This window comes from Diadema antillarum, unplaced genomic scaffold (assembly GCF_040938485.1).
Source record: "Diadema antillarum isolate AM-2024a unplaced genomic scaffold, OU_Dant_1.0 seq00000271_RagTag, whole genome shotgun sequence".
Taxonomy (NCBI): Eukaryota; Metazoa; Echinodermata; class Echinoidea; order Diadematoida; family Diadematidae; genus Diadema; species Diadema antillarum.
This window is the reverse complement of record NW_027271306.1, coordinates 470,432-496,357: the sequence shown is the minus strand read 5'-3', so window position 1 is coordinate 496,357 and position 25,926 is coordinate 470,432. Positions and strand designations below refer to the sequence as shown.

Here is a 25,926-nt window from a genome sequence, read left to right as displayed (position 1 = left end):
ACTTGAGCAAAGTTGATTTCCTGAGACCTAAATTTTGATTTAATTGACACAAGGCTTTCTTTCTACTTTTCATGGAAATGAAATGGCTCCATCTTCTTCAGCTCACTGCCCTCCATCCCCCCCCCAAAAAAAAAAATAAAGGGGAAAAAAATAAAAAAATAATAAATAACGTACTTGTATGTCTGAAATTTACCTGATGGTTCAAACAGAGTATGTAGATCAGGTTCCTCCCCGTGACCTACATGGCTGAGCTCATCCATGCCCTCAAGAGATGGGTCCTTGATGGAGTCAGGGTTGGTTCGCCGCGGTGATTTACTCCTGTCCCTGCTTCAGGGCGTTAGAGCAGAGTGAGGGGAAAGCGTTATTGTGGAGTCTTAAAAAAATAATCCACAATAAACGATGGTGAAGTAAAAATCATGATGCTTTTGCAATCATAGTATGAATCTTGAGTGTATTGTGATTGCATCTGCATGACAGTTCTTTCTTTTAAATAAAACACTAATCTTAAACAATATTATGTCTCTGAAAGTATCAGCAATATCTCACAGATTTGATCTTCTATATGAGAAATAACCTTGGTGACATCAAACTTAGCTTCATAAAGACATAAGTTTAGAGTAGCAAGGATGAACTGCATGAACTGTGGACAAAACAGTCATGTGTTGACACATGAATCATAAAATTTTCATCTCCACTTGAGTGGTTCTAGCCACAATTCATTATTAGTGGATAGACAGTGGAAAATTTGGGCTTCTTTATAAGAGTATCTTGTATGTACCTTGCTAACTGCTGTTACCATGGTACAGTCAGTCCGCAGCGCGAGCGAAAACGCACGTATTTATTCAAGTCGTATGCACGGCTGAGCGGTGCTTGCATACGTAATGAGCAGATACATGGTCATGAATAAATCCGTGTAGAACGAGTATTTCTCGTCAGTTTTCGACACTTTTAGTATCGACTGAAAGAGAAAACATAAGCAAATATGCTCACGATCAAAATAAACAGAAAAGAAGAATATAGAATATCAAAATCCCTCTCGAAGTTCGGTATTGTATTCAAAAATATTCCTTCACGTTTGACGCCAAAAAAATAACCTGAAATCTTTCATGCCCCTCTAAAATATGGCAAAGACTATGTCCGCTAAAGTATATAGTATCACAATAAGGGCACGTTTTCCCATCTTCATGTCAATACGGGTCAGGAACTAGCAAAATTCAGAGACATGTCTAGCGTCGAGTTTAAAAAGATTATCCTCGCATTCGCACCGGAATTCCGGGTCTGTGATTGGTCGAAATCTGTCGCAAGACGCGGCGTGTCGCATTGCGTAGTGTCCATTGGCTGCTGACTCAATGCTGTGAGTTTTAAATGTTAGGTTCCAGATTGTGATCGAATTTTCACTCTCTATACAAAACTTGAACTTTACACAGGAACCAATGATGTGTATGTGAGCTGTGCACTTACAATGACCCTGAACAATGGACCTGGCTGCCACCTGTCCCGAGCTCTGCTGCAAGGCACATGAATGCTTAATCAATCATTCATGTGGATTGCCCCGAGCACTACTAGTCTGAATTCTTTACACAGGGTGAAATGCATGCACATGAAAGAAGTAAGCACATGTTTCCATGTGCTTGCACACACCACATTTCAGAATGAACAGAGACTAGCTGCGATAGTGGAATTCCTCATGAAACATTCCAATCCTGGCCATTGTCCACGACCATTGTCTGGGTATCAACAACACATTCCACGCGTGTTCATTCACTACCCCACTTCCAGTAAGAAAACGTAATTTGCCTTGTTTTCAACAGGAAAATTCACAACCTTAAAAATGGTGCCCCTCTTCGTTTTTTAATTGATCATACTCGCTCAAGTTTCACGATTGTGAAATCGAAGAAATTACGGAGATCTATTTTCAATACCAGTCAGGAACTAGCAAAACATCAAACTATGATCTAAAAGCTTCTTGAACATTGGCAAAATAATCGTTTACTTTGATGCTAAAATGGACTACTATATTGACATCAAAAATAGGGAAATTAGGTATCAAATTAATGTGCATAATCAGCTCCATAACTTACCTAACCATCCTGGATCAAACAATGCACTGCGAAAGCTATGAAAGCTGTTGTTGCGACCTCTGCAAAAACTCTCGCAAAGTATCGCGGAATCTCGTCAGTCTCAAGGGCACAAACTGCGTAAACGTGATTCTGAATAAAATTGTCGTTCGTGCCTCATTATCGCACACGCTGCGGACTGACTGGGTATATGGAGCTACATATTGTATCTCTGTATGGGATAAGAATGAGAAGTTTTTCTTTGTATGTAACAGTGATTGGAATCATACTGTGTTGTTACCTCTGTGACTTAGGAGGACCCCGCGCTCTCCGCCATGTGAGGTGCTTCTGGCTCCTCTCATGAGGACTGTATGCTGTGTCGTCGTCATGGTTTCTCTTCGGGCGGGGCAAGGGCTTCCGGAAGGGATTGAATCCCGGGGTAGGGTCAAAGCGCAGAAGGTCCCCCTGTCCCAACAGGCTGCGTTCACCGCAGCAGCACAGCGAGCACGAGGGCTCACTGCTACTGGAATAGGATGCGTTATGAAAACTGATTTCGTTAGTTCTGCCCAGTTATCAAATTCAATAGTCTGGTCAACATATGGCTGTCCTTTTTCTGTGAACAGTTTATCCATGTCAGGGCATGTAGTGTATATTTCTTCAATGAGCGATCATTAGATATGCTTTTAGCATCTTCTTTAAAATACTTATGTGTACACAATTTCCTCCTTAACATGCATTATGTCATCTCGAAGGTCAGCTACAGTTCCCTGGATAATTCCCCTCTCCCTATATATATAACATACACGCAAGAACACTGGAAATATGATCTTTATAGTTTTATCTTTAATGTTCAAAAATTTGCTAAAGCAATGCAGTGCCTCTTCCTGAAGTGTGTATGACTGCAGTATATTTGCCATGATTTCATTACATATCCTGCAAATGAAATACGCATGTAGGGTTCACCAGACAAATTCAAATACATACAGTGATACACATTTCTTAATCTAAGATTCTTCACTTGCAATCCACTCGTTTGGCATGACCATGTCATTCCACTGAGAAATCACTGTGTTCACAATTCACTAAAAATAGCCACAGTCAAAAAATATACCACCTTTGGCTCCCTTTGCAGTCAGTAGCAATTCATTAAAAAACATCAACACAACAAAACAAAGAAAGAAAAATACACATAAAAGGCAAAAAAATGCTGCAACTTACCCATTATTACACACTTCCATCATTTCCCCCTCATACTGGTTCCCATCTGTAACGCCCATCCCATAACCTCCCTGGCCCAGGTGGCCAGGGCTGACCCCCCTATTGCTCAGTTCAGGCGAGGTCACCCCACTGTCCGTTGCAGCACTGTAAGAGTCCAAAGATTTGACCAGTGACTGGTCACTAGAAGTCCTCTCTACAAGGTGTTCTGCATCATCTGCCACATTGGACACATCCCCAGGGTCATCGTCCAGTGGCTCATCATCCACAATTTGTTTGGGGGCCGGGGAGGCGTCCGCCTCTGGCCCGGCCGGAGTTGTTTCCATGTTTATTGCAAGATCTGTTGGCTCGTCATCCCCTGTACCCTCCAATCTACAGAAGATGTGAAAAGTAAAGCAGGGTTTGCAGCTCACGAACTTTCCTCATAACTTTCATGTTTTCTCACTCTTGCTCACTTATCAGAGAACCTGTAAACCTGATAATATTCCTTGAAGAAAAAAATGCTTGACTGCTTTATCAATTTTTTAAGCATACAGTTGTTCAAAGTCCATGAATTCAATGTACTCTGTATGCATGGAATGACCCATCAGTATTGTTTTATCCTCACTCTACTTTTAAGAGTAGTCATTTATTTTGCCCTTACAAACACTCAACCTGTAATTCCTGAATACCCAGATTCTTTACATATATTTCATATTTTCTGAATACAATTTGTTGTGTCCTGTTGAAAATGTACACTGCTGTACTTACAAAATGGCCTTCACCTTCTCTATATTCCATAACGTGGAAACATCAAAATATGAACACTAGTAGCTTAAGTACACTATTTTGTACTTGAATGGAAGCAAATACTTTTCATTTCAGATTGGATCAAGCAGAGCATATGAGAACTTACAATGCATTTGTCAAGTAAACTCATTATTTGCCATAGTAATGCAATCAGATGTATAATTTCATAATCTAACCCCCCTCCAAAAAACAAACAAACAAACAAACAAACAAACAAACAAAAACCAAATAACAAAAAGACCCTTGAAGAACACTAACAAATGTAACTATCAGAGTAGATTAGATTCAAAACGGTAGGCGGTAAATGTAATGGAAGCACTCACCTCAGACCCCTTCGTCTTTCATTGATGGTATATGTCTCACGTTTTGGCCGTCCCCGTCCTCTACGTTGTGGAATCTCCACTTCCATCGAGACCTGAAATGAAAAGTTGACAATCCACTGAATACATGAAGAGTTGGAATCAGATTGCACAACTTCTCTCTTTCTTGACATAAATCCCGGCCTTTATGATTATTTTCATCAACAAGGTGTGAAGTTTTGTAAAGCGCATGTACGGGAAGAGTTCTTTTCCTCAGCCTTGTATGCAGAAGAGCAATATCCGGTAATGATTAAGTGACTTGCTAAATTCTTGTTCACAAAAAGAGCACAAGATGTGCAACAGTATGTACACTGCTGAATAAGTCTATCAAAAATAACTTTAATCTGGCTAGATGGGATGACATGAGCAGGAGGGTTAGGAAGGAATACCCTGCACTCTGTATTGAACAATTACAAGTGAAAATGGGTCCCTCGAGTCATTAAGGATGTAAGGCCTATTTCCAATGATTGTAATGAAAACACACAAGCAGGACTTACCTCAGGTTCTGGCTTGGGGCCAAGTCTTCGCCTGCGTCCTACAAAGCAAGAATTTCCAATATGTGCAAAGTCAGAAAATATGCTGATACCTCAAGATTGTATTGGCATAATACAAGATGATATGCAAAGTGAACATCTAATTGTACATACGACATTATCTGACATGATTTGCAACAAGCTTGTTATCCTATTAACAACCTTATTTTGTTCCTCAAATTTGTCATTTCCATGACATTTGGGAATAGGCTGAAAAGATATTCTTTGTGATAATTCAGAACTTCTTGGAAGATGTGCTCACACTTAAATAAAATTAGTTTCACTCTTTGAAGCTTTTATCATGATTTTAGTACACTACTGTGTCTTAAACCTTTTACATAAAAGAATCAATCCCTCATTTACAATGTACATGTACGTCTTTTTGCAATAAGCAGCATGTTTTATGAAGTGAGTTTCAATGAAGTTTTATCATTTTGCAAAAGCTATGCCAGCAATATATTAGGAAATGTGTACCTGCTCTAAAATGCCTAGTTTACAGGTTTACTGTTGATGGTGACTGATGAAGATGATGACACCGATGGCTACATGTACAACAGTGTAATTGAGTAATGTGTAATGCTGTGGATTCACAATTCAGGGCAATGCCAGCATTGTGTCACCACAAGAAAAAAAAATAAACAAATGCAGTGTACAGAGAGGGGGAAAAGCTCAATAGAACCAACATAATGTGTACGATGATACACATGTACTGTATCACGGAGCACTGGTCACCTGTAGCATTAGTTATGGGGGTGAATCAAAGAGGGCATATGACTGCCCAATAAAAGCTACAATTTGTACACTGTACAGTGTACATGTATAAAATGTTCGAATCCCACTTTTACATTGTATTGTTCAATTTGCCGGACTTTTAAAAAACAATGCATTGTCCTACAGTTTTGCGATTATTCTGCAACCTTCCTATGATAAAGAAATATACAGACAAGAAAGGATACATGAGACTTAATGTAAAGTGTTCTAAAAATTCATTTGTTTTATATTGAACTGCTACACCCTATATTTGTATGTTCAAAGTGTTCATTGTACATGCACATAACTACATGTACATGTACAAATTGTAGCATGTTGACTCTAGATTCTTGTAATCTTTTTGACATTATACATGTACCCCTCAATGCTCTCTATTGAGACAAATTTTGTGACAAAATATAAGTCAGATTTTTGGAAGCACTGTGCATTGCTTTGATAAATGCATTTAGTTTGACATAACTGGGCCCTGTTTTATAAAGAGTTACATTGATTATAAATATAGTTGATTTCTAAAGTCTATGGGAGCCTGTGTAGTGAGCGAATTTACAATTGATTATGATCTTTTTATAAAACGGGGTCCTGGATGACAACATAAAGCACTGATTAGTATTCTACAAGTATTTAATCACTTTCCTACATTAATTGTACCTTCTATTTGTCTCAACATGTATTTCAGCAACCATTTTGATCATGTTTAATGTCATATTGCCCTCAGAAATATGAATTATTATATTAATTATGCCTTAACAAGCTGGTACAGAGCATACCATCTAAAGTGCAACTCTGGTCCATTTACAGTGTATATTCAAATTAAATTCAATAAAGTGTAAATGGAATACACACAATGGGAAAGGTTATAATGTACATCACATTACATACAGTAAAGGATTTATAGTGATTTCCACATGTTTTCATGAAGTAGTGATGGTGGTCACAAGCAACTAAATGCAACTTATAGAGGAGGTGATGTCATCATTTCACAAGTTTCCTGGTACTCTCAACCCAAATCTTCACTACATGTCTCTATTTGCAAATTATGTAATTCAATAAGTACAAGGTACAACTTGTATGTTCTTTGCATCAAATTATCGTAGTGTGGTAGTAACTGGCTATGATGATTCTCAGGGGCAAAGGGGTTGTAGTTACGTATTACAACATCATCCACTCAAAAAAAAAGTGCTTAAAAATACTTCTGCTCACAAACTAATGAGAGTTATGGGGTGATGGCATATTTCCCTTACAAATTTGCATGAGAATGCGACCCAGATACAACATACATTTGTAAAATGCATCACTATTCGCTGGAAAGTCCATGAAACTGAAAAATTCTGTATGCATTTCATCCTCTGTCAGACTGCGGTAATACCACTACTACAAATCTGTTTCTCTGATTTTACTAAAAAATGTGTGACCTTGCACTTTAAGGAATTCAAATGGGAAAATCATCCTTTTCTACACCTGTGCCACAAGCCACAAGTGTGGGCATACACACAAAGATGTAGGCCTAGTATGTATTTGATAAATTTGTTTACAAATGCCATAGTGCATAAATGTACATTGTACAATGTACAGACTGTATGCCTTGTAAAAATCGACATGTACAATGTACATGTACAATTGTCTGTAGATGTCAGATTGATACGACATGAACATGTTGGGCACGACTGATGTTTGTGTGCCAAGTACTATGTATACATCTGCACCATGTGGGAAAAAAAATTATCAAATTGTGATATAAAGACAATATGCAGATTGTAGTATTGTACATGTACAGTACATGACAGATATCACGGGATCTACATGTGAACAGTTGCACATACAGTGTATGAATATGATAACACACAAAAATATCACCACCTGATCTTGATCGCATCAAATTTACAGACAGTCATTAGTGTACTTAAGTTGTACGATAACCTCAGCGCAAATTGTGAGAAAAAATTAAAAAATCTTGTGAAAATGTCAGTGGCCTCATTATTCCCAAAAATATTTGTATGTGAAAATAACAGCTTTTACAGTAGGTACAGTATGTACCCTACCTGGTATGTTACTACAGGTACCAAATGACAAAGGCATACAATGAGTTGTAGAACAAGTTCATAAGTAACTGTCTCTGCCTGGAGCAAGCTTTGTTCTCACTCCACAGTACATTGTTCATTGTACGTGTACAATGTACATGTGTACATCATACCATTATAGTGTATGAAAAACGGATTGCCACCATCTTATTTGTTATTGCTGTGGAAAATATTACAAAAATCAAGACATTTGGACACTGCAGAAAAAGAAAAAGAAAAAGAGATTTGCCATTCTTATATTTCAGTCGGACAGGAGAAAAGGAAAATTATTCTTAAATGGACAAAAAAAAAAAAAAAAAGCCCTCCTCTTCTAGAAGTATGTATGCACAATGTAAGTGAAGGTACATAACATGCATGTTTGTTCCATGATCCATAAAAACAAATGCACATGTATACAACTGTACACTGTAAAGTACATGTAGCAAACAATACATCCGGTTAGAATTCTTGACATCCCTGTGACATTTAGATGAGGTACACATTTCATATATATAGGATACTGTAAGCACCATACATTTTGTGAGCATATTATTTCGCAGATCAAGATTTTGGATCAACAAGTTTGCGAGTGGTTAGATTTGCAATTCATAGCAATGGCAATGCAATGAGAAGAAAGTTTCATTGCTTTTCAAGAAGCAAAGTTAGTGATATTATGATCTTGGAGACAATATCTGTTATACATGTACAGCGTTGTATGTACATTGCATTTGTGGTAATAAAATCAGCACAAAATATAGGGCGTGTACAGTACACTCTCACATACATGTATTAACATCAAGATAGACTAGACATGCAATTCTCACCTGACATTCTCTCTGAATCTGCTCCAGTGATTGGTTAGTGGACCAGCACAGAGAGCTTACTTGGAGAGCTAGGGTATTTATTACAGCATGATAATGGCGTGGTACAGGTGTGATGGTGTAAAAGCGATGAAAGGGTGTGAATAGCAGCCGATCTGACAAAATCTAGCATGTAATATGCAAAGAGGGAATTAGAGTTCCATTAAATACTGAAAGTATAAAAGACTGATGACACTGCAAAAGTTACATATACACTGTATACAAGGGTATAACTTTTCTTCATATAAAATATAGATGCAAAATGGCATAATGCAAGATCTTCGGAAAATGAAGTACAGTGTAATATGCTACTCCCGTACTGTAAAAGACCATTAAAAAAAAATTAAGTGTACATCATGTATCACACCTAGACAATGCCACACAAACTGTTCTAGAATTGCCCTTCAGCTTGGATACACAGTAAATGTACACAATTTAGAACATTTTTTAGGAGAGCTCAAACTTCTCTGTTAGTTTCTGTACCGAAGTAAATTAAGCCACTTTTGATTGTCTGGACAACTAAAAGTTTGTTTACTGGGCACATATTTTGTAAGGTACAAAGCCTAACTATAAAATCACAATGTAGCATCTTTATAAGCCAGTACTTTTACTTTACTATTTCTTTGTGAAGGGCATCTTCAAATGAAAGTTGTTGTAATCATCCCAGATAGTTTAAAGGGAATACTTTTGGTTGAGACCTAACTTCAGGTTTCCAACATATTTGTTGAGATAACAAGAAACCCCTTATGGAATGTGAAAGAGCATGTCATTCCAAGAGGAATTCAACATTTATTTAATGAAAATTGGTTTTGAAATGGCCGAGATATCCAAAACAGAGCAATCCTAAAAAAAGGCGGGACCCACCTTTTATTATGATTGCTTTGTTTTACTTTGTTTTTGGATGTCTCAGCCTTTCCCAAAACCGACTTTCATCAAATAAACTTTGAATTCCTCTTTATGCTCTGTACTCTTTCATAAGTGGTTTCTTGGTATCTTGCAAAAAGTTAAAATCCCAATTTTCATCTCCACCAATACTATGTTGATATGGTATTAAAACAAAAGTATCATAATTGCTTTATTGTTATTTGTAAACGTGGTTGTAATAGAAAATGATGAAACAAGTTTAGAAGAAGCAATTCAGAAGGACAAGAAGCTGATGAATAAGATTTAACAGGAAAAATATATGGAAAAAATGAACACTGTTTTCTACTACAATGTACTGTACCTGTCATTCAATATCACTCCAGACATTTTATTGTATGTACTCATGTCACACATTAGTCATGCACATCATGTTTTCCTTTGCCAGCATCACAAAATATGTACTTTCAACATACTTCCCAAGTATATGATGAAGCTGCGAGATTTTTTTCTCATTTTGTTGGCTTAAAATCAAAACACTACTTGCTACTGTACAGTGTATGTACCAACTGTATATATACAATGTGCACAGACTGTCCACTGCATGGGGAATGAGTTCATGTCCATTCCAGGCAACAGCACATACAATTAAGTGCATATTTGATGATTTCATCACAAACATGTACAATGAATGTGCATACGGTACATCTACTAATATTATGTACAGTGTAATCATTCTCTAATTGTAGGACGTAAAAATTCAATGTATGATAAATTATGACGTAACAATGTAGATGACACCAACAGCTGTACATACAGGTACAGTGTACATTGTGTGTCATCAGGCAGAAACACAGATGTAGAATATACTGTAAATGTTTGTTAAGGCAGACAGCATTGCATTTTTATAAGATACAGTTTGTAGAATGTTACTTTGACAGAAAGGTAGTTAGTAGCCCAGGGTTGAAGCCATCACACATCCATCTACATTTCCTCACAAAGCATGAAACAATCAATGGAAGCAAACCCAGTAAAGGGATGATGTATAGTTTTGGTTGAGATGGGCCTTCAGGTTTCCAAATTTTCGTTAAGATAATGAGAAACTTCTTAAAAACATACAATTCTAAGAGGAATTTAAAATTTATTTGATGATAATTGGTTTTGAAATGGCTGAGACATCAAAAAACAAAGAGGTCTTTAATAAAAGGTGGGACCCATCTTTTAAATGACCACTTTGGTTTACTTTGTTTTTTAATATCTCAGTCATTTCTGAACCAATTTTCAAATAAACTTGGAAGTCCTCTAAGAATTGTGTGCTCTTTTTATAGTATTTTATAAGTGGCTTGTAATTACAATTTGTAACTTGCTAAAAGTTCAATTCTGAATCCCCCATCTCAAACAAAACTTAACCATCCCTTTAAAAACACATACAACAGCAACATTCCTTCATTCATCAAGCAAATCAGGATTCCTAGATATACTGTGGGAGTGTTTCATTTGGACTATTTGTTCCACTCCAAACTCTATTTATTAAAAAAAAAAAAATCAAAATAAAGCAAAGACATCATAAAGCATGGAGAGGATAAAGTACTTCTACAGATATCATTAAAACTTTTTGCTCAGTTACAGATAAGCATATTATACGTAGCACAATTGGTGTAAACAACTTACAAGTCATAATGGTGTCTCTTTACATAGATTTGCTCAGTGTGCTTTGTAACATGCACTGGAACCATAACTACTGTACAGTTACTGCATTCGCCGGCGATATTAAGGCCTCACTATTTTTTAACAAAAAATAAAGCTGTAAAGTCTGGGTAAGCCCTACAATGTACATGTATAAGCCTGCACAGGCAAATTATTGTCTTTCCAACTCAGAGAATCACCTGCCTAACCAACACTTAAAATCATGTACAGTATCAATGGGACTACATTGTATGCTATGAGCCAATGAGCAAATTCTACATCAACCACTATTATATGCTATGTTCTGCAATCAAGTGACAACATGTTTTGTCAGACAATCCATTCACACGTTATGATTTTCTGAAGTTTCAGTGCCGCTATTGTTGGATGAAAAGATTACATTTGTAAGTACATTTTGTGACGTTATATGCTTAGAATGGTCTAAAGAAAATACATGTACACAGTGTACAGAGAATTCCATAAAACTTAATAACTTCTTTTGAAAAGTACACACTCCCTCAACTTATGACAGAATACGTCAAGGGTAATATCATTCCCCTTGCCTTGTGAGAGAGGCAAGTACTGTAAGGTGTTCTAATATCATGCAAGAAAAGTTAAAATAAGTGTCTTTATATCTTCTTTATATACTGTACATGTACATGTATACATGTACATATACATTATGTACACTGTACACCAGGCATTTGTACGTGAATGAATGAATGAATTATGAATGACAGCATTGGACATTGTCGTCAATGGTTAAATACTTCTTTCTTTCATATGTATCTTGTACATGTAGGCCTACATGTACAATTTGTATGTGTCCTACTGTTTGCACAATTTTCTTGTATGAGATACCTCACTGCATCAAAGTGCAGTTATGTACAAGAAATTTGCCTACATGTACATACACTGTAATGTACCGGTATATGTAGTGTATATGAGAAAGACACACGGTCTGTACATTGTACCTTCAATGAAGTCTTCGAAACAATTGATAAGCTTCAGTATGTGTGACATAGTGAAATGGTTGAGAAAGATGTTGTTGTTTTTTCTTTTTAGTACAGTACATGTGTTTAGTAGTGCACATTCATTTTCTTTTTTGTATTACATTGATCAGCAGTGTGTGCGCAACAAATCCCTGTATAACTATAAAGATATCATTTAAATCATAATTTTTTAATGGTTGGCAATTCACAAATGTATTATGTGTCATGCCGCAAAAAAGGCCATCAGTTCTAATTTGTGATAGTTTCATGCCACAAGTGCTTACATGTACCTTTACAGTACTACAAAGCACAATTTACCTCGCTGAATTTTGATTTATAGATCATTCTCAGCTGTAACCCAAAAAGGTGCAGATCCTAAACTAGGTCATGTTGAAGATTAAAGGTCAATTTCTTACGTTTGTCAAGATGTTTCAATCACTGACATGACATCTAAATTAGAAACTACCTGACCTCCTTGGTCATCTTCATTGCTTACCCTATATTTGTACATTGTGTAAGGAATACCCCTTGTTTACTTTGTGTACCATCTCTACCACACTCATAATGTACTTTACGGGGAGTTCTCATGTGGTCCCTTAATTGAACAGATCTTCACCACCTGGATGCTTTGTAGACTGATAGGCCACACAATTTACAAAAGACTATGAGCCTCATATACACTTGTACATGTACAGTACTTTCTACTGCGAAGTCAATACAGGTAGTTGGTTCTTTATGCCAACAGCTTCCATTACTTCATACATATACAGCTGTACAGTAACTTTCCCGGGACAACTTCCCTTCTTTCAAATGCTATGTGACCAAAACGTATCATCTTTGAAGTCTACACATGAGATCGCAATAGCTTGATGTCATTCTTGAAAAAGAAAAAAAGCATTGACAAATTATAAATTCCACAGGTTGTTTCAAAAGCGCATTTTCATCTATGACTCTTGACGGGGAACAAATATAAGCATTATAACAATTAGGGCCTAATCCACAAAATAACAGTGGAAACTACACATGTACACTGTAATTTTCGTGACTCACTGCAAGAAGTGTACCACTATATCAAATATTTACTATACAATGTACTCCTACAAAAACTAAAAGACAATTACCAATGTATCTCAATATGTAACATACACACATTTGTAACCCTAGGGCCTTTCAACAGTTAATGGCATTATAATGTACATTGCAACAAGAACCAGTTCTGGGACAATTACCCCAGACTCATCCCCTAACCCTAATCTTCACGTAACCTTATCACTAGCCAGTATTTAGCCAGGGGGTAATTGTCCTCGGGGTCAATCTTATTTGTAAATTTCAAGAGCATTTTCATTGACCCCAAGTATTTTCATTTTTCTATCAAAATAAAATAGCACTTGACTTACCTCTTTCAGAAAGAAGGGGAATATCATCCTAAACAATTGTCTGCAACAAGTCAATGGAACATGTACTTTCCATGAAAAACAAAATCATGTGGAATTCTCCTTATATATTTTCTTTATATTGTTGTCCAAAATGACATCATGAGTGCCATGCAATCTTCCAATATCCAGCAATGATGGCACCAAAACTTCAAAAATTCATAACTTTTGAGTCAATTGTCTGATTTTCCTCAAACTTTCACTGATGTGTTCTACTAATTGCTGCTTTCACTCAATCCACATTTATATTTGGCTTTGGTTTCCTTTCAGGCCCAAGGGGGTACCTTAGGGGTATGTACAAATACATGTACACCTGTGCATTCTGCATACCGTTAGTGCCTGCATGTACAGTATAGGCAAATAGTAGTTCGCAAGATTAATTAAGGACAAGTCCACCTTCATATACACTGTACATTGTACATAAGGATTGAGAGAATGCAGCAATATCAATAGAACACAACAGTGAAAGTTTGAGGAAAATTGGACAATCGGTTCAAAAGTTGTGAATTTTTGAATTTTCAATGCTGCCATCACTGGATGAGAAGACTACAACAGCTTGTGATGTTACGTGCGTAGAACCGATATAAGGAAAGTATAAAGAAATTCAACATCCGATTTATGTATTTTCACTTTTTTGCATAATAATACAATACAGCACTTGGCTTGCCTCTTTCAGAAGGCAGGGGGAATAATACTACCCTAATTAACATATGTCAGTAGCTGTTGGAGGGAATGTGCACGTTTTTTCTAAAACTGAAATTTTGTGGAATTCTCTTTATATTCCCTAAACATCATTCTATGCATGTGACATCATACACTCTCGTACAACTGTAGTCTTCTCATCCAGCAGTGACTGTGCAGAAACCTTAAAAATTCATAACTTTGGAATGGATTGCCAAATTTTCCATAAAAACTTTCACTGATGTGTTCCACTAATATTGCTGCGTTCATTCAAATCCTTATTATGCATATGAAAGTGAACTTGTCCTTTAAATGGGGAAACTCAAAATTTGTACACATACACATTGTACAATGTACAGTACAACTTGTATATGCCTGATTGTTGTATTTGCATCCATACTCTACATGAAGTCAAATTTTTTACTAACTAAAATGAATGTAAAAATCATCAAAATATAGAAAAAATAGAATGTTTTCGGAAACAAATAATGGAATATGCCTGGTTACCTTGAGCAAACTACTATCATACATGTACAACGTGTACATGAACCCCAAGATGAATCCTCGTACAGTGTACAAATACATGTGTGTGTGTGTTGTCAAAATGGAAAAGGTCATCCTATAATCTACAACCTAAATAATCTCAAATATTATTTACATTGTAAGTCATAATTTCTTGTGAAGTATAAGGTGAAAGGGATGGTACAGTTTCAGTTGAGATGAAGCTTCAGGTTTCCAACATTCTTTGATGATATTTTGAGATTTAATGAGAAATACAACCGCATGAAAGAGCATATAATTCTAAGAGGAATTCAAAGTTTAATTGGTGAAAATTGGTTTTGAAATGGCTGATATATCCAAAACAAAGCAATCCTAATGAAAGGAGGGATCCAACTTTTATTAGGATTGCTTTGTTTTACTTTGTTTTTGTATATCTCAGCCATTTCAAAATCGCTTTTCATCGAGTAAACTTTGAATTCCTCAAGAATTGTTTGCTCTTTATCATTTCATAAACTGGTTTCTAAGTACCTTGCCAAAAGTGAACAGCTGAATCCTCACCTCAAGCACCTACATGTAGTATACATTGTACCATCCCTCGAATACCTTGCAACTGCTGGACAATTGAACCGTGTATCGCAAGATCATCTGAATAAAGCAGTTTGTGGTTCTGATTACATCTAACAAGGCAAAAATAATGGGTAAAAAGTTTGCTACACTGAAGTTTGTTTACACACTATAAAGTGGTGCTCCCACTAAAGGGATGTGTACCTAATTACATTTTAAATGTACTTGGTGATCTGCCCTAAACTACATGTACATGTATATATTTTATGAACCTACAGTGTACGTGTACAGTACATGTACGACCCTATTTACACATGGGCCGGCTTTATCGAGTCGGCCTCACACCAGCGTCAAGCCGCCTCCCCAAAAATTTGAAAGTGTGTCTACAAATAGCAGAAATGTTGGCTGTACGCTGCCTTGAAGTCGGCTTGACTACCCCCGTTTACACATACGGCGGCTTGGCCAGTCTGCGTGGCGAGACTTTCATTTGAACAATGATTTATTTCTTTTCGTGCTTCCATCGTGGTCGATCTCAAATCCTGTGACTTTCATTATGCGATTTTGCCACTAGTGTAGTATTTTAGCACTTTTCACTTATCTGTTCTCCTGTTACAGACGCGTTTTCTTCATAGCTATGAAGTTTGATGATGTGAAGGAGCTCATCGAGCGAAATCGATTGAGATTTCATTCAAGTTGGTCATTTGGCATTCAGATTTCTGACGCGCAATACCGAGGTCAACAAATTCACGAACGATGACGTATCCGCACTATTGCACAAGCCCATGATGATCATGTGACTCTCGAAAACCGGCGTCAGTCCGCTTTGTGTTTACACATACGTGAAGGCGGCGAGAGGCCACCTTGAAGCCGACCTCAAACCACTTCCAGAGGTGAACCGAAACTGGGGCGTCCTCAAGCCGCCGTCAGTCCACTTGTGTGTTTACACTTACGTTTGAGGTGGCGTGAAGCCGGCCTCACGCCGGCGTCAGTCGTAAGTGTAAATGGGGTGTATATCTCATCATACTGATATACCACATTTCAGATCCAATAAAATTCCAACATGCATGGTCAGCCACAGAGTACAAATCTAAACTGTATTAAAACTTTTAACAGCATGCCACCATAAATTCCTTGCCAATGCTATAATGGAGTAGGATGCTGCAAGCATTACTTTCACATGCTTTATTTTACAAAAGAAGAAAGTATTTAAGAAAAAAAAATCACATGCTCTATACAATATCGCCAAGTGCTTTCTAAATTTTCTAGCTAAACAACTGATTCAGATCGCATTTTATAAACTTTCTTATCCCATGTTTTTTGTTTTGTTTTTGTATGTGAGCAGTGGACATTAGCAAATGTTTGCCACACAGCAAATACCAGGTACTACTCTCGCAGTGTATGGATGCATCTGGGAACTTCTCTTGTGGTATTTCTACCAACCTGGTTTCATCAGAATTTCTCCCAAGTACAAAAACTGCCACTATGAGATCATGTCAAAACACTTTGGATATTGTCTTGGTCTATACTGTACCATGCCATTGTTTGATTGCATTATTCCTTACCGAACTATAATCGATACACCTTTTTTTTTTTTTTTTTTTCTGGTTGTTTACATCAGCTTTAAGGCACTTACTGTTTACCACTGGGAGCAGTGATTTAAAAAAAAATGTTTGAGTTATCATATATGATGTATACAGTATACATGAAGGTCAGTTGTATAACAGAACATTCTACCATTAAAAAAAAGAAAAAATAAGAAGAATAAATTATAAGGGCATACAGGGTATCACTATTTTTTGCAATAAGCCATAACTGTCTACAGATGGTCTATGCTAGAAACAATTCTATTTTACCTATTCTTCACATTTTGCATATTTACACTGTAACAATACTTATCATTGCTTATACTAATTAATATCCATTGGTTGTTTCTATCCCTAACTCATATTTAAGAACTATTTTGAAGCACTAAAGTTTGGTTATTGTTTCATCTGCAAATGATAAATAATGCCTCAAAGGCAATGCTGCACACTGGCACTGGTCTGACGGTCCGTGACCAGTAACAATCACTGTTGGACCAGTAACCCTGGGGCGCTCCTTCACACATTTTTTATACTGTGGGAGGGCCCTCCGTCAACAGAGTGGTGTCTGTGTACGATAAAAAAAAAAAAAAAATACAAATTTAAGTGCCTCTAAAAGTGTCCTATCTTACCAGCAAAAGGCTTACTTTTAAACTATACATACATTCCGTAAGTATCTTTTCATACTGGTTGTACACTTGCTCATTTCCAGATTGATCCATGGTCTTGAAAAGAAAAAAAGTTCATCTACATACATGTACCCTCCATTCATGCCTTCGTTTTTCGATACAACCTTTGCGTGGCACATTGCGCATCGGCGATATGAATACAGTTGTATGCATGAAAGCTGCGATGTCTTTAGCCTTTGGACAAGGCCCTTTTGCTGTGTAGTGGCGAATGAAGGGTTCAAGTGAAACGCGCACAGCAGAGAACGATCGGATGCCACACGATGTCGCGCAGCAAAAAAGCCCCGTCAAAAGGCTACATTGCTACCAGCTAGAGCATGTGCACACGTTTCAAATCCATTGTACAGAGCAGTTGTCGTTCTGACAGATTCCTCTCGACCGAATCATTTAAAGTTATCAATGGACAGAAATGGACTATTGGAGCAGGCTGTATTGGAGGAACCAAATGTTCAACATCCTGTTTTCAATAATTGGACTACATGTGTTTGTATTGAAATTGAAGAAATTTTTAGTATTTAAGTTGGAATTTAGCCAAGATGCTACCCCGTTCGAGACCCAAAGTCCTATTATCTAAAGCGTTAGGGCTGGTCGCATTTATCGGACCTGTAATTTTTTCAGGAATGGATCAGTAAAAAATAGAAAAACTGGGTATCTACTGGTCCAATGGACAGGTTGGACCAGTAGAAAAAAATGGGTGTGCAGTCCTGCTTTAAATAGAGTCATACTGTATTGCAACTTTTTGTCTTTCTAAGCTGGAAGTTCAGCTTACATACATGTACAGCCTGTATGCACCATGTACATTGTATGTATCTTTTTTTTTTTTAATCACAGAACATTAAAACACTAAAGACATTTTAGTTAAATTTTCTTTGGAAAAACTACTCATTTTGATAAATTGAGGAATTCTGAAAAAATTTGTGGCATTTCATCCATTCAATACAAAAGATCTACAGCTGTACTAGAACTCACTGTTTTCACACCTCAAAATGTAAAGCTGAAAATTTACACAGAATTTCCAAATAAAAGAAAAATAATAATACATGAAAGGAATACAAAGACTAAAAGTCAGCAAGCATTGAACATCAAGAATATTTGCCAACATGCATTCAAAAACTCACTTGTCCTTTGCTACAGTAGTAAATCTCCTTGGTTTTCAGACCAACTCTTTCACTACCCCCCCCCCCCCCCCCCCGCCCCCAATCCACCCAAAATCAACCAACCAAATAGAAGAGAAGAATGAAAAGAGTGTCCCCATAAATTGCAGTTGCAACACTAACATTATGCGCTCACACATTTTCACTGACTAAAGTTCACGCTTGTTAAAATCCGGAGTGCAACAGAAATTCACAAACATCAGATTTCTGTCATTTTGTGTACATAAAAAAGTATCAGCAGAGTCAAGTGAATATGATGGCAGCAATATCAACTGATGTTGCATTTATACACACACATATCTACCATACAGTTAACCGCAGCAGCGACCCCATACGGACAAATACGTACCGTAAAGGCTGTTACTGTGTTACAGCGCCCCGCGACGGGGTTACCATACAGTGTACTGTGTACAACAATTAACAAGCATCAGTCAGAAGATTTTCATCAATCTGCTGTTATCTAGACAACCTGCAGCAATATAGCGGGCTGATGGGGGGGGGGGGGTGGGTTGAGACTGGGAACGCAGCAACAGGGAAGGTTTCTGGAGTTTTTAACATCATGCCAATGGAGTCGGTTTTTATGCCACTTTTTTTCTTTTTTAATTTGATTGTTCTTTCAGTTTGACTTTGCATACATGTTCGGTTATTTATCCATCTATGGATCTATCATGTACTATTTCGTGTTGTTCTCCCTCTATGTTATGTATATATTGTATTTGTTATGCTTCGTCATCTATATGAGAATGTAAAAATTCCGCACTGAATTTCCTGTAATGTTTTTTATTGGATGATTAAAATGAATTGGATTGAAATGAATTGAATCATAATGAAGTCAAGGCATCCGTTCATGAATATGTTGGACTTGGTGACAATGGGAATGATCCATGACTCAGGAGGAGCAGGCTGTTCAATTCTTTTATCAGTCAGGTGAAGGAAAATATATTTACATTGTTCCTCACAATACATTACAACATGTTGTTACACTCTACAGCTCTAAAAAAAAAAAAAAAAAAAAAAAAATGTCAGTTGCATACAAGTGTTAGACCTCTTACGTTACATTTGCTTGGGATTCCTTCAATTCTTGTCAATTGCACATGCAACCTTTACATGTCATTGTATAGCATAGATTGTGTCCCCAAATCATTTTAATTGAGCCATGGCATTGAGGTTTCTACCGATGCCTTTTATGTTTGTCATTCACTCCTCGCAAACTAACAGCACAAAATCCCACTTGATACCAATGCTCAAACAGTGATCTCTTCTACTTCACTTAAATTACTATTAATACACAGTCTTTTAGCGTGCTTCAGTTCTAGAGCATACCAACACTACCAACACTCACAGCATTACAGCAATGCACGCATTCTCATTTTCAAACATCACACCCACACACACGCTCTCTCGAAGTCACGTTACAAACACACTTACACAGAACGTTTGCATGGGATCGCACCACACAGAAAACATCGCTAACATCACGCAGATATCAAAATTGTTTCCAGCATTATTAGAGAATCAGAAAATTGCTTGCTAACTGAAAACATGCGATGAAAATACGGTAGTCAAGATGAATATTAGTGAAGCACAGCTCAAGCTTCAAGGGCAGCAGCACGCTCAGCTCTCTCAACCTCCTCAGCCAAGCGGACGTGTAATTTGTTAATTAAACGATGGAATTTACCTGCATGTACATGCATATTTTGCGTTTCAAATGCAAGTTAGCAACCAATAAAAGGAAAAATAACATAGAACTCACAATGTACGACGTCTCGCAGGAACAATTCTACCGGGATAATGAGCCCGTTTGAAGAAACAAAGGGTTCGAATATTTTCATCACGATTACTTGTCTACTGATGCCGCCATATTGAATGCCTCTTCACCCTTTGTGACCTCCAAAACAGGGAGATTTAAATGAAAAAATGTAGATCCCCTCAATCAGTCGTAAATATCTTTATTACCTCATACAGGCGGAACATGGATACATAATGTCAATCTTTCTTAGATTAAGACATTTTCTAGGTTTTATCACCTGGAAAACACATTTGATGACATACAGATTTTAGTTACATTACGCGGATGAATCTCATGTTCTGAATGAACCGACCTTTTTTATTATGCTAAAAAATACTACACACACTCGCGATAGCATTGCAGTGCCAGTGTGCAGTGTGGCACCCATCCCTGTGTGTGTGTGAGGGAAGGACCGCCGCTGAATGGCACCAACCTCGCGCAGTTTCTCGTCGCAAACGATCATTTTTTTTTTCTAATATTTACGATAATATCGTGAGTTTGGTTTATTGATCTCAAGATGTACCAAATATCATCGGCAAATCATATTTGATAGCAGGGACGGACATGATGTTCGCAAATGAGTGGGGTTCGGAGGAGTTTATTCGTTCGTATTGGTGCGCTGGCGAAATGGATTTTATCATACGCAGCCACAGCAAAATGTACACAGCAATAAAGATGGCCTGGACTCCGTTATTGTGCCCCACCCCCGCTTTGAAAACACCCAGTATGATCGTACACATGGGACATGTTTAAATGGCCTGCTCAATACATTGTAATACATTGTACTATGCGAGTTTAATTCTTTCTCCTTTTTACCCTCTTGGGTATCTTTCTTCCATGTATACGCAGAAGAAAAGATTTGTGGTTTTGTTTTGTTTTGTTTTTCTGCTTTGGACAGTGCTATACTACTCCGGTAGGCCTGTGTACGTCCAGAAAAAAAAGAAAAAAAAAAGAAAATAAGGTCGCCACTCGGTCTGTCGCTTTTATTTCTGTTTTCCCCGCTGGTCTGCACATAGTAGGCCCTATGTATACGAAACTGTTTTATATTCTGGCTCATTAGGCCCTGCTCATTTTTTTTTTTTTTTTTTTACTGCAAAAGTAATGTGTAAATCGTCGCTGCATACTCACGTCTGGCAGTATGATGCAAATTCTCAGTCGAGAGGAAATCGGAAAAGATTTTTCGTTTCTTTTAGAAAGTTTTCATATTTTCGGTGAAACAAGCTATACAAATATTATGAACAGCGTTGCTGGATAAATATTGAAGAACATAATACACAGCGCCTTCGTTAGTTTTCTCCAGTTAGGCCTATCAAAACTGGCTAGGCCTATAGGCACCTACATTTCTGCCTTATAGCAGTAATATAGTGACGGCTGATGTTATTCATTCATTCATTCATTCATTTCATTTCCACACGGGCACTTGCTTCAGCCACAGCTAGGCTGACTGTTTTTCCACAAGTCCACGGTTAACTGCATGGGTTAACACACGAACACACAGGAACAATATACGCAGATCATACGAAAGCAAAAACGAAATAAGGCCTATTATGAAAACACAAAACAACATCAAAAAGACACCAACATTTGAGTTTACAGGCTGCAAATCACAATCCCCATATCCATCACAAGCCCCCCCCCCCCCCCCGTTCCCACTCACACACGAACTTAAAACTTCCATGCTAAATCATTCGTGTTTGAACTTTCACAAATAAACTACAAGCCCATGTAGGCTACACAAAGCATATAAAGTTTAATTCAGGCCTATCTACGACTGAAAACAGTCTCATTAAATAGAAATTATATATTCAACTTAAATCTGATGGTGAAGGACATTGCTTTCAGATCCCTATAGGCAATCGGTTCCATTCTTCGATTCCAAATGAAAAACTCCGTTTCTTGATGGTTACCTAATACACGGTTTAGGTATAACTCAATAAGCACATTTCTTTAACCACAATAATATTCTTTAATTACAAAATGTCTTAAAATTTCTCCCAGTATCATAATCATATGCAATCTTCATAGCCCCTACTGAGCGATCATATGAAAAATTCGCTATCAGTAAGATTATCAATTGTCAAAATATCAAACAAATTATATGACTCGGAAAACTCCATTCCTTCTTCAGTACATACAATTTTTTGTTCTTTCAATACAATTTGTTTTCCGAAAAATGTGAAATTTCAAAATGACATATATATCTTCCTTATTTCTTATCCGATTTTTGTCATTTTTGTATCGTTCTGTAGGAAATATACACTCAACCAAAAAAGTAAGTTCCCCCTAGCATCATCTTTGGATATATCTAAAAAGTATTTTACTGATTTTCATAATTCAAACGGGAATGGATAGGGAATTTTATTACTCATTATAACATGTATGGCATATCATTGCCACCAGATATCATTATTGGTGTGAAAAAAAATAATGCATTTGATGTCATAGAGGGAAAAGTTGCACTTAAGGTTATAATAATGAAGCATATTGTGTACATTACATATATGCAAGCTAGCAAGTAATGACCTTTTTAAATTGTTATGTAATTCTCAGATCCCCTGACTGTAATCCGACAGAGAATCTTTGGGATATCATTAAGCAGAAAGCGAGCAAGAAGGTGAAAGATGACACTTCACTGCAAGAATTTCAGCGCATCTTGCAGAGAGCATTATAGGCCAACATTGAGCAGCGCCAAGTACAGACTTTAGTTAACAGTGTATATGAGGAAGAGATACCGGCTGCTTGGTCATTGAAGCAGATGGTGGACATATCAATTATTAGATACTTCACTGTGTGCTCATGAAAAGAAAGAGATAGAGAAATATGCAATAAACCATGCTTAAAAGTTCAGAATCATGAGTGATTGTTTGATTATTTGTGTAAAAGTCAATGCAAATCACTAAAGTGCAACTTTTACTATAGTGCAATTTTTTTCCCCATGCATTTTGACATAAAATGCATTTTTTTCATACCAATAATGATATCTGCTGGCAATGATATGCCATTCATGTGAATTATGAGTAATAAAATTCCCTATCCATTCCCTTTTGAATTATGAAAATCGGTAAAATACTTTTTGAGATATATCCAAAAATGCTTATAGGGGGAACTTACTTTTTTGGTTGAGTGTATATAGTTCCCTTTCTTTTGAAGTGTGTCTATTTTTTTGGTGGACTTTCTCTCTGTAAGCCCTCGTGCAAGTCTCACATCGAGGCCGAAAACCTCTATTGGTGAAGCAGAACTGCGCTTCTTAACTGTTACATATTATCTTATACTTTTCCCTGAGAGTTAAAACTGAGTTAAAACTATACGGGCAGAGGTGACTCCAAAAAATAGGCCTTAGGTTATACTTTCCGCTCAGGGGCGCAGCCCCAAAGAAAACAGGGGTGCACGTCACGAGTTCGACCCGCAGCGAGTCATACATCCCACGAGAATACAGCCCACGAGTCATACAGTCCATGAGCTCGACACTTACAGGCAGATAAGGCCCATGAGTCCGACACTAATAGGCAAGCAATAAGGCCCATGACAAGTTCGACACTAAGCATAATAGACCCACGGAGTTTGACACATTAAGCCCCATGAAATGATGACGATTGTAATGCCGAACTCCTGGGCCTTTTTTGCTCAATGCCAATTCATGGGCCTTGTTTGCCCAGTGTCGGACTCGTGGGCCTCGTTTGCCTGCTATCGAACTCATGGGCCTTATTTGCCTGGTGTCGAGCCCATGGGCTGCATGACTCATGGGTGACGGTCTCCTGGAATGACTCCGTAAATGCTAAGCACATACCTTCGAGGCACCGAGGCACTACCGACAATATATAGTTTTAAACAGAAACTTGAAATCAGGCATAGTATATTTCTTTTATATCTAAGATTAAAAGAAGGGGAAAGTACTAGTATGTCGAGGTGAAGTCGTGTGAGAAAAGAAAAAAGAAGAAAAGAAAACAGATGAGGGACAAAGATAAAAACAAGAGGAAGAAAAGATGATAGAGAAGAAATTTAAGAAGAAATGAAGAAGAACAGGAAGAATAATAAAGGTAAATGACTGATGGAGGAGAAAAGAAAAATAAACGAAGAAGATGAAGACGAAGAAGTATCCCTTTATTGTTTTATTCGTCATTGCGTGTTACTCCGGTATTACTTTGAGTTTCTTGAATAATTATTGTAACTGTTTTATGTAGATACGTGTACTAGGAAATTCAAAATGTGCGCTCTTAAATACACGCAAAGTAACGACTGTATATATTATGAAGGTCAACACAAAACTCGGACGTGCATGGATACATTTACACACGCAGAGCAGACACACACACATGCTTCATGTACATACAAACATGCACAAACCACTTTATGAAATGTTAAAGAGCATACAATTTTAAGGGGAAAAACTTTATTTCATGACAGTCGGTTTTGAAATGGACGAGTCCAAAAACAAAATAAAACAAAGCGATCCTAATTAATGGTGGATCCCACCTTTTATTGGGATGGTTTGGAATATCTCAGCCATTTCTAAACAAATTTTGATTAAAAAAAACCTTGAATTCCTTTTAGAATTATATGGTCTTTCATATCTCATTATTGCCAGGGAACATATTTTGCTGGTTTGATTGGTTTTGTAGAAGATAAGTTAGCTTACGTAATGACTCCCCAGTACAGTGCTCCTTGAGCTTCTTTAGTTGTTTTAAACACGTATAGAGATAAGGTGGGGCAAGAATGGGCTGTGGCAAGCTGCTGGTTCCCTTGGGCAAATTACTGTATTGTTCGAAACAGGTGGTTGTCCCTTCTTCTGGGGTGGCATGCATTGGGAGTGCAACCTGGTATTTTGGAAGATAATAAGACTTTGATTCATTAGCTTTGCCTCTATAATGCAGTCCTGTAGTTGAGATCTCAGCAGTTTTCAACTATAGATCGAATTGTTTTCATTGTGTTTTAACGTGTGAATGATGTGAATTTAATGGATACTATTTTGTAGGGTTAGAAATGTAAAGGTGGAAAGATTGTTTCAGTGTGCAACACCCTGTGCGTGGATGAGGTCACTGGTTGACAGCTCTTTTACATCAACTTGGGAGCACCTGTGTGGCAACCATTGGCCTGGGTCTGCCCATAGGTTTCAGTTTCCCAAGAGACTGTGGTGTGTAGAATCCCAAAGAGACGGCTGTGGAGCTCGGCTCTTTTCCCTGCTTTATGAATAAATGAGCAACAATTATCCACAACATCCCTGTCTAAAGACGCTGACAAAATGGTGGCGAGGATGGGTTGCTGTGACGACTGACTGAAAGAGACGCTGACCCAGTCACTGCAGCCAGAGGTCAGTGGGGAGACATCAGTTTTGCTGCAACTGTTGACACATCGGATGAC

General features: G+C 37.4%; 1 protein-coding gene across 1 annotated transcript in view; it reads right to left on the bottom strand.

Moving 5' to 3' along the window:
- Positions 1-20,647, bottom strand: part of LOC139729948 (histone-lysine N-methyltransferase 2C-like) — an 82,863-nt gene extending 62,216 nt beyond the window's left edge. The window contains exons 1-7 of the mRNA XM_071640869.1: positions 20,533-20,647; positions 8,606-8,767; positions 4,918-4,955; positions 4,385-4,476; positions 3,276-3,644; positions 2,359-2,580; positions 194-327 (exon numbers count right to left, since the gene is read on the bottom strand). Coding sequence (XP_071496970.1) covers positions 194-327; positions 2,359-2,580; positions 3,276-3,644; positions 4,385-4,476; positions 4,918-4,955; positions 8,606-8,612 — 862 coding nt within the window. The 5' untranslated portion in view covers positions 8,613-8,767; positions 20,533-20,647. The remainder of the gene's footprint in view (positions 1-193; positions 328-2,358; positions 2,581-3,275; positions 3,645-4,384; positions 4,477-4,917; positions 4,956-8,605; positions 8,768-20,532) is intronic.
- Between the last annotated feature and the right edge of the window lie 5,279 nt (positions 20,648-25,926).